This window comes from Pantherophis guttatus, chromosome 1, assembly GCF_059756535.1.
Source record: "Pantherophis guttatus breed Tessera chromosome 1, ASM5975653v1, whole genome shotgun sequence".
Taxonomy (NCBI): Eukaryota; Metazoa; Chordata; class Lepidosauria; order Squamata; family Colubridae; genus Pantherophis; species Pantherophis guttatus.
The window spans coordinates 312,756,476-312,771,093 of NC_142063.1; the positions used below are offsets into that span (position 1 = coordinate 312,756,476).

The following is a 14,618-nucleotide window of genomic DNA, read 5'->3' on the forward strand; positions in this document are numbered from 1 at the left end:
ACTACTTAAACTTTCTGCTACCGGTTCTCCAGAACTGGTCAGAACATGCTGAAACCCACCTCTGGTAGGAAGTATAAGGCAGTGCCTACCTCATAGTAAAAGTAGCTCTTAGGAAAAATAATCAAATAACCTTCATATTCCTGTCACTTTGATGGACAGTCCCCAATTATCCAGACACAATGCAGTGGTCTATTAATTTTGGTATTCTCCTGAGAGTATGGAGAGAGAGCAAGTTTTTCACTTTGAGCTCTTCCTAAGTGACTTTCATGTTTTAGCCTTCTGCTCTTGCACAAATTTTACAAGGATGGATGAAAAAAAGTCAGTTTTTTGAGCCATGTCCAAGAGCAACTATCTCTTTTTATAAAGCTTTTGAAGAAAGATAGCTTGCCATATCAATATTTAATCTTTATGTGCTTGTTTGGTGAAAGATAGTACAGATGGCAGGGAAGGAGGGATGTGATAATTTCCAGAGTACCTCTTGAACTCTTTTCAAGGACTTTCCACTCAGACACCTGCCAGTTTTCTCCTCTTACCTTTTTTAAAAATTTGTTTTGTTTTGTTTTTTCATTCCAAAGCATGAGCAGGATATAGCATTCACATTATCTAGGTTTTCCATTATCTGTGGGCACTGGAATGCCAGGAATCCAGCACTGGACTTCGCATGTACTTCACCACAGTAAATCTAACTAACTCATTTCTTCAATTTAGCTGACTTCCTCGGCACTGCAAACAAAATAAGCAGGATTAAAATAATAAAGAAATAATAGCAACGATATCTATGTCAAAAGAATATTTATTTCCTGATATTTTAATTTGACAGGATACTGTTATATATTTTTTCATTTTTTTCCCCATTTTTATTTGATTTATATACCGCCCAACTCCCGAAGGACTCAGGGCAGTGAACAGCCACAGATAAAACACATAAATACAAAATTTAAAAGCAAAGTAAAACCGAATTAAACAATTTGGCCCAAGACAGATTTAAAACACCCCAATAATTTAAAACAGATTAAAATTTACATTTTAAAAAGGGAAAAAAGGGAAAAGATTAGGCCAGGCCAGCCTGATGGAATAAAAAGGTTTTAAGAGCGCGGCAGAAGGTGCGCAGATCCAGGATCCTCCGTATCTCTGGGGGGAGCTCATTCCAGGTAGTAGGTGCCCCCACAGAGAAGGCTCTCCCCCTGGGGGCCGCCAGTCGACATAGTTTGGCCGACGGCACCCAGAGGAGCCCCTGTCTACTGGCCAGTGAGAGGCTTTTGGTGGCAGCAGGCGGTCCCATAGGTAACCAGGTCCTAAGCCATGGAGCGCTCTAAAGGTGGTAACCAAAACCTTGAAGCGCACCTGGAAGACCACCGGAAGCCAATGCAGCTTGCGCAGGAGAGGTGTTACATGGGAATGCCATGTCGCTCCCATAACCACCAGTGCGGCCGCACTCTGCGCCAGTTGGAGCCTCCAACTGGCGCAGTATATCCAGTATATATCCAGTAGCTAAGAGCAAATACTAATGTCCTATGATGATGCAGATCTTGTAATATCTGGCTTTATATACTCTCTATAAACAGATTATAAATGGCAAGGTGCATACATTCTTTTTGCAAGCATCAGATTGTCAGAAAGCAATTTATGTGATCCCTTAAGATTGCAAATCAGTTTTAGCTATTTCCAGTCCTGACAACATATCCATTATTTTTGCTTCAGTGGAGAAGACAGCTCTACATTTGCAAAGAAATGAACGCCCCAATTTATGCTCTCTGCTGAAATGAAATTTAAAAATTGTTTACCTTTGAGCTCTACCACAGTATGTGCAGTCTTATGAGTTTCAAACCATGTATCTATCCTGGTGCAGTTCTATATTTTTTTACTTCATTAAAACATTTATATAGCCATCCATCTTGAATAAATATCTGGATGGTTCACAAACTCTTGTTATAGGTGATCAGTTTCTTACACATAGTAGATGCTTATCTTAATATTGTGTAACTCTACATCAGTGATGGCTAATCTTTTTCAGACTGAGTGCCCAAAGTGCACCCCCTGCGCATGCACGTGTGCCCCGATACACGCCCCGCCCCTGCGCATGCACACATGCCCATGCCCATGCCCTGGGCATGCACACGCAGCCCCCCACACATGCTCCGCCCCATGCGCATGCATGCATGTCTCCCCGCATGCGCCCCATGCATGTGTCGCACAGACCCGAAGACCAGCTGGCTGGCAGATGGAGCATGCGTATGCACGATGGAACTGAATTGGGTGATAGCTTGCATGCCCACAGAGAAGGTGCTGCGTGCCATCTCTGGCACACATGCCATAGGTTTGCCATCACGGTTCTACATAGTCATTAAAATTGGAATTAGCTTTTCATGTGAGGCCCAATTAATAATGTGATGTTTTATGGATTTGCATCATCCTTGTAAACAAACCTATAAAGTTATAATCTTTCAGTATTTCTAATTAACTTGTTGACAGAAGCAGCTCAAAGACATTTTGCTGCCTGAATTGAAGACCAAGATGCAACTACCACCCCATTCTATGTACAAAAAGGAATTGAACTGGCAGTTGAATCTTACTTCAATACTTCTGGTGAAACAATTATCTTGATTGGATTTGACAGTGGTAGATAGGTTTGGAACAGGGGTGAAATTCAAATTTTTTCTCTACTGGTTCTGTGGGCTTGGCAGGGGAAGGATACTGCAAAATCTTCATTCCCACCCCATTCTGGGGCCAGCCAGAGGTGGCATTTGCCGGTTCTCCGAACTACTCAAAATTTCCGGTACTGGTGCTCCAGAACCTGCTGAATTTAACCCCTGGTTTGAAACAAAAGACAGCAAATGCAACCTACATAAGTTTTTTTCCCCCAGCATGCATAATTCTGGTTTTTTCTGTTCCAATCAGCCCTTGACACCTAAGACAGTCCTCACTCTTAAGAATAATAATGTTAAATTCATCAACATGCTATTCCATATCATCTATGGCTGCTGAGCTGGTGTTTTTGTAAGCTGTAGGATATGCTATATCTTTTCTCTTCCTGGAGTATATTCAGTGTAATTGTTCATTGCTTTCACTCCACAAACCAAAACCTCTGGCCAAGTAATGTCTTCTATGTTCTTAACAAGTTTTAATCTACAGATCCAAACACTTAAAAAAAAAATCTCAGGGGACCTCACTCTTCAGAGTACTTTGAAATAACTCAACATGAAACATAAAGAAAAGCAGATGTGTATGTAAAAGGGTCAGAACATTTAGACTGAAGAACATAAAAATATCAGCGTTCTTCCCTATTCCTGAGCCATACCCAACAAAACTGTACTATATTAAAACTGCAACGTTGAAAGTTTCTCCAGATAACTCTTTTTAACAGCAGACTCTTTGCCAGTTCCTGTGGTTGTAATTTTTTTTTTTTAATTTGATTTATATGCCGCCCTTCTCCGAAGACTCAGGGCGGCTTACAATGTGCTCAGCAATAGCCTTCATCCTTTTGTATATTTATACAAAGTCAGCTTATTGCCCCCACAACTGGGTCCTCATTTCACCTACCTTAGAAAGGATGGAAGGCTGAGTCAACCTTGAGCCTTGGCGAGATTCAAACCCTGCAGTAATTGCAGGCAGCTGGTCTTAATAACCAGCTTAATAACAGGGTGCCTTAAACCCCTGTACTACCAAGGCTTTTTCCCATCAGGCCTGCAAAGTCATGTGAATGTGCCATGGTCCTTGTCTGCTTCCCTTTAGTTCTGTGAGATAGCATATCTTTACATTAAACTATGAATTCATTGACAATGAATGTGGTAGTTAGTACCCTAATTTAGCTGGTTTTGTGAAGGGACTATGGGAACATTACGCTATCAGTGATTAGCAGTTTTGATAATTGTCTGCCACATTCTGAATCATCATCACCATGTCTTAAATACTAGCTGTCAGTGGGCAGTAGTGGAAGAAAATTATCAGCTGTCCAAATGCTTGTGAACTTACTAAATGTATCAGGTGTGAGACACAGAATTCTAGTCGTCACCACCATATTTATTTGTCTGTGTGTGTTCATGCTTCCTGTCCGATGGAGAAGAATCAAACCCAACAAAATAAAAGAATAGTATGCCTCTTGCCCTTTGGCCAGTCATCATTAGAAATTTTAAATGGAAGGTGCTTTTCCTGAATACTGCACATTTAAAATTGAATCCTGAATTTAATTTTGGGGGCAAAAGAGTTAACCAAGCATACTCATGCAAAATTGCTACTGAATTACAGGATTTCCCTGAAAAATGCTGGGGATTGCTTTATATCAGTAATGCCTCCCTTTCACCAACATACTAGTGCTAAACAATGCAGAGTAATGTTTATTTCCATTTTTCCTTCTGATGGCTAACTCCTGCAAAAGCTTTCCATGAGGCCCATTCAAACAGAATAAAGCTTACTGGGGTTGAGATGCTTTGGTTTATCTAGCAGTGTATTTTGCATACTTCTTCCCCCACTTTAAAGAATAAAATTTTCATTCCAATATTTCAGTATTTAAAATAGATTTCACACTGCAGTGTTTTTTACCTCTTCTTTGGGCTTTAAAATAGGGTCAGAGGTTGAGAAGCTTGTAGTTGAAATTCAGACAGAAATTTAGACCCTACTTTATAAGCTTTTGTTTTTGTAACAGTGTTCAAGAGAGGTAGCCCAGAATAATGTATTTTTTTATTGCTAAAGAAAAAGAATAATCGTTATCAGTTTTATACCGATACCTTTGTATTCCAGGGAAATATATTTTTACAAGTCCATGTACATACAAACATAATATGCTAAAAATTCAATTACGGTATTACACTCATGCTTCTGTCTCTCAAAAAATTTAAATGCCATAAATACCATCCCTCAAATTAAAGATAGTATGGTCTACATCCATTGAGTGGTTCTAGGCTTCTGTCTAAAAGAATCAATATCCAGAAGGATAAAAGGTAGAGCTCATCTAGTATCAGGGAGCAAACTATTCCATGGTGAGGGTGACCATTAAGGAAGGCATCTTCTGATACTTGATTTTCCAACATCATCTCCTGGTTAGACTGTGGAAAAGGAGCAGATTCTACCTGGAGAAAACAAATACCTTATTTTTCAGACTATAAGACACACCGGTTATAAGACCCACCAAGATTTCGAAGAGGTAAGCAAGAAAAAAAAGTTTTTGCCCTCCCCAGCCCCCAGGAGCACTCTGCAGGCCTCCCAAAGCCTCTGCGCGCCCTGTTTTTGCAAAAAATGGACCCATTTTTCACAAAATGGGACCCATGGGGTGGGGCTTTGGGAGGCCAAAAATGGCTGTATTTGGTGTATAAGATGCACCAACATTTCCACCCTCTTTTGGGGTGGGGATGGGGAAGTGTATCTTATACTTTGAAAAGTTTGGTAACATGTTTTTAAGGACATTAACAAACAAGGTCTTAGGAAAAGTGACAGAATGCTGAGAAGTCTAGCTCAATAAATTTAGTCTAAACAAGTAAAGGTTCAAAAGAATTGTGAAAGAAAATTTCAAATATCTGAAGACCAGTAGTGGGTTTCAAATTTTTTTACTACCGGTTCTGTGGGCGTGGCTTGGTGGGCGTGGCATGGCATGGCTTGGTGGGCGTGGCTTGATGGGCATGGCAGGGGAAGGATGCTGCAAAATCCCCATTTTCTCCTGATCAGCTGGGACTTCGGAGGCAGAGAATAGATGGGGCGGGGCCAGTCAGAATTTTTACTACCGGTTCACCGAACTACTCAAAATTTCTGCTATCGGTTCTCCAGAACTGGTCAGAACCTGCTAAAGACTGTCAAAAAAGAAGAATCAAGAAAGCAGAAATAGAAACCAACAGATGAATGTAGCAAGAAAAGCACAGGGGCTTTTTAAACAGAAACTGAATAGCCATTTGTCACTATGGCTGTCAACTTCTCCAACATTGCAGAACCTATAAAGAGCTGTCCATCGTTTTAGCAGATACCTACAGAGCCTTCCTACTCTTTAATTCAATTAGTTACATAGTTATACTCTATGCTTGTCAACCGATCTTCCTGGATTTTAATGTTCTGGTATGGAGTGCAGGGGTGGGTTCTACTTACCTTTACTACCGGTTTGTGGCGGGGCCGCGCACAAGCGCGGAAGCTTCTGCACATGCACAGAAGCGTTTTGATGACATCAGGGTTGGTGGGCGGAGCCTCCCGCCAGTTTTACTACTGGTTCTATAGAACCAGTGCGAACCGGGGGCAACCCACCACTGGTAGAGTATGTGCTAAAATATTCAGTCATTTTCTGTAAGTACGGCCTTTTAAAGCTACAGTATGTATTATTTTATTTTGTGTTTTTAAAATAAAGCAATCACACCAGGAGTCCTTGACTGTGTTGGTTACATATTACAAATCTTGAAAAAAATAAATCATTTTCTATCACAGAACATGAATTGCACAGCAGAAGATAAAATGGAACAAATAAACAATCCCATTTATAATCAATTTACGAAGAAAACAATTCAGTTTATCCCATGGGGGTATGAGTAACTTTTAGAAAAAGCTTGTAATATGCTAACTCCTTCATGTAGCATGAGCTTTTCTATTCTTCTTAATGCTTTTTTTTTTTTGCCATCCCATAAAAATACTTTCAGTTTTTCTTATTTTTCACTAGCACTGCAGGATACCACAGTACTGGATTCCTGAATATGAACCCTTTGTTCTTTTTTCTGTCAGATGTTTCCAGTTACAAAGTTCAACTCTTGGTCTGTTCTCAGACTGCAGAAAAACTAAAATACCGTAATTAAATTCCAGAATTATGAAATAATTGAGTGTTGGGCATAATCTTATTGACATTCTCAGAAAATGTGAAAATCTATATTGAACCTATAGTGAGTGGATATATTGCGAATCAAGGAAATGTGTATTTCCTTTCTCCCAATCTGTAACTTTTTTCTTTTTACATGGCTATTTAATCCACCCCTTTAATAGCTACTTAAATTTTATAAGGGCTTGGAAGTTCAGGCAGAATTAAGATCAGGCAGAATCAAGAGGTGGAACCTGGTATAAAACAGTTACGAAAATTTCGCATATGATTACAGATTGTATGTACTAATAATCTAATATAAGCAGTGAGGAATGTTGTTGTTGTTCTATGTTGTTATTGTTGTGACTCAGAAACCTTCCAATAAGCTCTCTTTGCATCTTGTGCCTCTCTTTGTTTGGGGAAATGCTGCATTCATGTTATGGTATTGTGATTTATAACCTCTGAGCTTCAATCTTGCCACCTCAGTTTTCTCAGTTTTTAGTATAAACAAAAGATTTAAGACACTATTTATCTATTTTTGGTAAATGGGTGAGTGTGGCTTTCAGGGTAGCATAGTCAGACATATATTGGTGGACAACCATTTAGATATGAGCCAGCAGTGTGCAGCAGCTGCCAAAAAAGCCAGCACAGTTCTAGGCTGCATAAACAGAGGGATAGAATCAAGATCACGTGAAGTGTTAATACCACTTTATAATCCCTTAGTAAGGCCATGCTTGGAATACTGCATCCAGTTTTGGTCGCCACAATGTAAAAAAGATGTGGAATCTCTAGAAAGAGTGCAGAGAAGAGCAACAAAGATGACTAGGGGCAGAGGTGGGTTTCACATCATTTTACCACTGGTTTGAGCGGACTGAAAATGTGAGCATGCGCACGTGGAGTATTAGAACTCAAGTGTACAAATCATTGTACTAATTCAGTAGTAGGAGATAGACAGTGCTAATAGGTCTACTATTAATAGCAATTTATTTATTTATTTATTTATTTATTTATTTATTTATTTATTTATTTATTTATTTATTTATATTTAATGTTTATACTGCCCTTCTCCTGAAGGACTCAGGGTGGTGCACAGCCAAAAATAAAATAAAAAACACATATAAAATTTAAAACAGTTTAAAAGGAATTAAATAATTTGGCCCATTTCAATTAAGACAAAGACAACCCATATAACTTAAAATTGATCTTGGTATTCAGGCCAGCCCAGCTTGTTGAAACAACAGCATCTTGAGGGCATGACAAAAGGTGCGTAGGTCAGGGATCATCTGTAAATCCCAGGGCAATTCGTTCCAAAGGGCAGGTGCCCCCACAGAGAAGGATCTCCCCCTGGGAGTCGCCAGTCGACATAGTTTGACCGACGGCACCCTGAGGAGTCCCTCTCTGTGGGAACGTACTGGCTGGTGGGAGGCTATCGGTAGCAGAACGCGATCTCGTAAGTACCCAGGTCCTAAGCCATGGAGCGCTCTGAAGATAGTAACCAACACCTTGAATCACACCCGGAAGATCACCGGGAGCCAGTGCAGCTCGTGCAGGAGAGGTGTTACATGGGAGCGCCATGTCGTTCCCATAATCACCCGCGTGGCCGCATTCTGGACCAGTTGGAGCCTCCGGGTGCTCTTCAAGGGGAGCCCCATGTATAGAGCATTACAGTAGTTCAGGCAGAAAGCAATGAGGGCGTGAGTGACCGTGTGTAGGGAGTACCAATTCAAAAAGGGCCGCAACTGGCGGATCAGGCGAACCTGATAAAAAGCCCCCCTGGCCACGGCCGTCACATGCTCTTTTAGACCTTATAGATCTACCAATTATAGACCTACCAATGCCAGTAATACAGGAATGAAACATAGAAAAGGAAAAACATTATTGTTCAATAATATATTGCATCCAAAGCAAAGATAGGACAGAATTCGTGTCATTTCCATAGTGCTATTGTTATACATGCTTTTAAATATTACTGGCTTTTGATAAAAATGTCACATGTTCAGCCTTTCAACTATTTCAGATCGTAACAATAATTTATTTTTGTTCTTTTTCTTTTATTCCTTTGTTAACCATAACATAAAATCCATAGATTCATTAAAATTACAATTCACCATTAACATTATTTTAGAAGTTCATTAATATTCCAGTTCAGGCTGTTTACACTAAAGCGTAATTTACGTATCAGACAGAGTACAGTATTGAATAGATACTAGGGATCTGATTATGTACGCTTCCAGGTTTACTAGCATTAGCACTACAAATCAAAAGATACTATATAGGGGAATGAGAAAACATGGAGGGTCGTATAAGCCTCCATATATAATTCCAAATCGTGCAAATTGCAAAATTAAAAATTCATTTAGAAGTACTATGGAGAAGTAAATCTGATATCTTATGCTGCTTTGGAACTCAGCTGCTGACTTAGACCATATCAACATAGCCTAATATGTGTATAGAATTCGTGTGAATTCTTTCTTGTTTTTAAGAACCTCAGTCCTCAACATCCAAAATGTCCTCTAACTTTCTGCAAAACTATCTTGCTTTGCTTTGCCACACCTTCAACAACATACAATAACAAAATACAACAGCAGAAGCATGAACAATATTATATCACTCTGATTCCTCTACGTTTTTTCCCATTGCAGGAAAGCTTGGCTGACCAGCGTTGGAAGTCCTAGTTCACGCATTGACCGGACAAATTTTTCTAATGAAAAGGAAATCTCAAAACTTGAATTCTCTGGATTCATCACCAGATACTAAAAAACCAAATCATAGAATTACCTTATTTCTCCAATTGCATCAAAATTTCTGTGTCTCCCTAAAGCAAATTAGGAAAATGCGACAATGATCATATTTACATTCTGGCCAAATGTTTATATGGTGTATTAAGGCAAAGAAAAGTATCACTTGGTTAAACTTCTTTTTCTTTACAAATACTTTATAAACCCCTGGTTAAGGCCACCTCTACCAATTTGGGTATTATTAGACATGCTGTTTTGCTATCATGTGCATGTTTACTTGGAAGTGACTCCTTCTGAATCCAACAGGTAATTATACTGTATATATGCCTGCATCTTTAAGGATCTGTCCCAAATATAAGGGTGGAATGATCTACATTTTAAAACTAATATATATGACTGCATTCGATGAAATAATTTATTAAATCTTAAATATTTAATTCTAGACATTCTAAACCAAAATGTTTTATAACAAATTAAAACAATTTTTAAAACCTTATCTAGTTCTCTGGCCAATGAGCGTTCCTTTCCCTACAGTATTTCAATCAGAAGCTATCTGTCATCATTATTCCTAGTTGGAAAATACCAAATGTGTCACATTAAATTTTGAAAAGAATGGTGGTGGTATTTTTGCACATGAGGTAACTGTGCTGAAATAAATTTTGAGTGCCATAAAAGTAGTTTAACTCTTGTCTGGAGCTACTTCCTCCATGTTGCTCCACTCCTTGTTTCTTCTGTTTTCATTTTGGGACCGCCCATACAATGGGGGAGGGGGAGATTCCATGCCCTTGGCTTTCTTACTAATGTTTTATTTTATTTTTATTGACCTTCCTCTCTTTGCCTCACTGTTGTATTGAGATAAAGCAAAGCAGAAGAGCAGATGGTCAGCGTAATCTGAAATCAAGAAACGGCTTCTTGCAGAGGTGTGAGCTCTGACAAGTGGCCGTGATACCAACCTGTGACGTCCCCCAGCTTAGGAAATACTAAAATGTGTCCAGTGAAAGGAAAATAACATCTGAGAATATTATTTTTTGAGCATATATGATCCAAGTGAGTAGAGTTTTTTCGGGTTGCTTCTGTGAGTTATTCTCAGCGTGCTAATGGAAAAAAAGATGGATATTTATTTCTACAGAGATGAAAGGAACATTTTCCATGGCATTGTATATGATCATTGACTCTAGGTTTGCTCCTTCAAATATCAAAGCAGAATAGGATAACAATGGACCTTCTATTTTCACTTGTGCCAACAATATTGGCAAACTGCAAATATGCAAAACTACTGACATTTATATGTATCATCTAAGCAGGCATTCCCAGGAAACTATTGATCTGAGTCATTAATAAAGCATGAATTCATTGCTAATTCAAATGGGCACTTGAAAAGGCCTACCATGTGTATGAAAAAGAGTATTTTTTTCCACAACCAGATTAATTTTCATTGGATCTTTTATTCAAGTTCTTGCCTGCTTAGTAAGTTGTTATAATTCCAAACACACACAGCTTTTGTGATCATCTACAAACATCCTTTGTTAAACTCCTTAAGGACAACCCTTGTAAATCTGAAATACAAAATGGCAAAGATCAAGTGTAGGCCTTGTTCATTCGCCAGAATATCTTTCTGATGGGAACCAGTCTGTATTTTCTTTCGGGCCATAATGAATATGAACAATAATTCTCAGAAAAGGTTTTTTGCCCATACTCTGTTGCTTAGTATGTTAAGGAAATAAAAAGATAATGTAAGACTTGTCCAAAATCCCATAGGTATCTCTGTGTTTCAAATGTTAGGTGTTTCAAATGTTAGGTAAAACACACAGGAAAATTATTTTATGGATCTCATTTTTTTTGCTTGTCATGTTTGTATATTTAAACCCATTCCCTATCTGAGCAAACTTTCAAAACTGATGAATCAGAAATTCTAGTACAACATCTCCCTGTATAATATACTGACTTCCATCCAGTATAACCAGAGTGAGCAATATGTGGAAAGCTGCTTTCCTGATGCTAAAAGGTTTTCAGAAAATATGGTCAGGGGATCAGTGGAGTAAATCTTTCTAAACTGATGTGAAGTGCTAGAATATCATGGAAGCTAATTTTCACCAAAATTAATGGGTAGTAATATAGGAAATCAATATATGATTCAGGAAAAAAAGCAGGAGGCATAGACCAACATCCAGAACAGCAATGGATCCATTCAGAACATTCAAGCAGAAATGGATGAAAACTGTCAATGCCGTACATCTAGCAGCCCAGGGCATATGCCAAAACATTTTACCAATGAAATACTGTAGTTCATATTCATTAAGAGTGTATTCATTGAAGTGGTAAATGAGTTGGACACTCACTCAGTTTTTATGAATGAGTTCATTCTTGTTTAATTAAATATAGGATAAAACTCTTAGAGAAGTAAGGTCAACCGCTTACTTGTTGGATCCTTACTTGTTGTGAATTGTGATAAAAATCTGCCACAAAGAAACTAGACAATATAGGAGGTAGGTGTTTTCTTCAGGGATGGATAATTCGATCTTAAGGTTCTAGATGTCTATTGAATACAGCATTCAATAAAAGAATTTTCCAAATAATATCTTAGAATCATTAGTAACAATTAAATCCCAAGCTTTAGTTGATAATGAAGATTAATTGGACCCTTTCAGTGTTAATTTGAGATTGGATGAAGAAACATAAATAGCCTGAGTGGCACTGGTGGGTGACTTATACTGGGGATTAATTAAGGAGAATTCCCTTTTGTTTCTGTTGGATCTCTCAGCATCATTCAATACTGTCAAGGAAGAATGATTTTGCACTGGTTCCTTGTAATCTCTGCAGAAGTAGAGTGTGTCATTCCTCTTTTCACTTTTTTAAAAAAAAACAAACTCCCCAACAAACTTGTCTCTATTTTTTTTAACATTTAATATATATAAAAATAACTCTTTGTGTCTCTCTGATAACTGAAACACACCCCGAAACAATTTTATTTATTTATTTGTTTGTTTGTTTGTTTGTTTGTTGAATTTATATTGCCGCCTATTTGCCCATGGCGACTCAAGGCGGCTTAAAGAATATAAAACCACATTTAAAACAATAAAAACTAACAAAAAGAATCAAATAAATTAATATAGTACAATACAACAAAATCACCCCCCCACCTCCCGCCTTGGTGACAGCAGATCACACGAACCATTTAATGGGCTCCATCCCACTCTGGGTTCCCCAGGCCCGCTGGCAGAACCAGGTCTTCAGCGCCTTCCAGAAGAGTATTAGAGTGGGGGCCATTCTAATCTCTGGGGGAATGATGTTCCAGAGAGAGGGAGCCACCATGGAGAAGGCCCTTCTTCTGGGTTCTACCAGGTGTATCTCCCTGCCTCCCCGCTCTGATGAATCGGGTAGATGTGACCGGCAAGAGATGGTCCCTCAGATAACCTGGTCCCAAGCCATGAAGGGCTTTAAAGGTGAGAGGCAGCACCTTGAATTACACCCAGAAGCAAATCGGTAAACAATGCAGCTCCTGCAGGAGAGGTGATACATGTGTGCACGGGGGTCTGCAGAAAACCATGCAGGCTGCTGAATTTTGCACCAACTGGAGCTTCCGGAGGCTCTTCAAGGGCAGCCCCATGTAGAGCGCATTGCAATAATCAAGATGGCAAGTGACTAGGGCATGAGTGATTGTGAGTAGGGACTGTTGGTCCAGGAAAAGGCGTAACTGGTGCACAACCCGCAGTTGCGCAAAGGCCCTCCTGGCCATGAGTGTAGGAAAACCCCTAGATTATGCACAGGGTCTGTTTGGGGTAGTGCCACCCCATCCAAGACCAAAGGTGGCAATTCTCCCTGAGCCAACGAACCCCAAACCCAGAGCCACTCAGTGTTCTAAAGGTTTAGTTTCAACCCGTTGTGCCCTATCCAGCCCCTAACAGCCTCTAGGCATTGCGAGAGGGAAGACACAGCATCACTTAACTCACCACAGGTCAAGACATATAGCTAAGTATCATCAGCATTTGGTGATACCTCAGTCCATGGTGACGGATAATGTCACCCAGTGGCTTCATATAAATGTTGAACAGGAGCAGAGACAGTACCGATCCCTGAAGAACCCTGTAAAGCAGTGGGCGAGGGCTGGATCTCTCCCCTCCTATCAACACTCACTGAAAGCGGCCGTGCAGGAAGGAAGTGAACCAGGATAGCACAAGGCCTCCCACTCCCATCCCCTGAAGCCGCCCCAGGAGAATACCATGGTCAATGGTATCGAAAGCCACCGAGAGGTCAAGTAGAGCAAGAATGGATGCACTACCCCCATCCCGCTCCCTCCAGAGATCATCCAAAAGTGCGACCAATGCCATGTCTATCCCAAATCCAGGCCTGGATTCTGATTGGTAGTGGTCGAGATAACCAGTTTCATCCAGAAACCTCTGGAGCTGCCGCATGACCACCTTCTCAACAACCTTCCCCCAAAAGGGAACATTGGAGACAGATCAGAAATTATCCAACTATCTATATTATGTAATACCCATTATCCAACTAACTTTATTATCCAATTATCCAAAATTATCCAAGATAATTTTGCCCAATACTATAATTTAAATATGGCTTCCAATACACCAGTGTTTCTTAACCTTAGCTACTTTAATATTTATGGATATCGACTCCTATTTAAGCTGGAGATTTCTGGGAGTAGAAGTCCACACATCTTAAAATTATCAAGGTTAGGAAACAGTGCTAAACATGATAGAGAAAAACAATCACTTGTAATTTATTAGAACATGCTAGATTTACAGGGAATGGGGACCGGGAGAGAAAGGAAGCCACTATTCAGCTATGAGGTCTACCAGGTATCAGCTGCTGTTGCAGCCTCATTTCTGCCCAGCTTCTCTACATGATTGATCTCCACTGCTGAAAACAACTTCACAGTGGTTGCTTCAGGCAATGGACTGACTCCACCCATCCAGGCTAGCAATTGTAGATGCATCTGTTATATGTTGAAAAAGTTGCCTTGATGTCAAGTTAAAATCTTAAATAGAATATAAATGATAAAATGAACAAACACATAAAAAACTTTAAGCGCATGCTAGAATTTATTATTTATTTGTATCTCACCTTTATTATTTTAGAAATAACTCAAGCTGGCAAACATA

General features: G+C 39.5%; 1 protein-coding gene across 3 annotated transcripts in view; it reads left to right on the forward strand.

Annotated features, from left to right (window-relative positions):
• ACYP2 (acylphosphatase 2) overlaps window positions 1-10,175 on the forward strand; it is a 55,348-nt gene extending 45,173 nt beyond the window's left edge. For all 3 annotated transcript variants that reach the window (XM_087888398.1, XM_034427373.3, XM_034427374.3), the window contains one exon: window positions 9,403-10,175. Coding sequence is in view for 2 of the 3 variants with exons in the window: in XM_034427373.3 (XP_034283264.1) it covers window positions 9,403-9,517 (115 nt within the window). In the remaining variant the exon portion in view is untranslated. The remainder of the gene's footprint in view (window positions 1-9,402) is intronic.
• The last annotated feature ends 4,443 nt before the right edge of the window (window positions 10,176-14,618 follow it).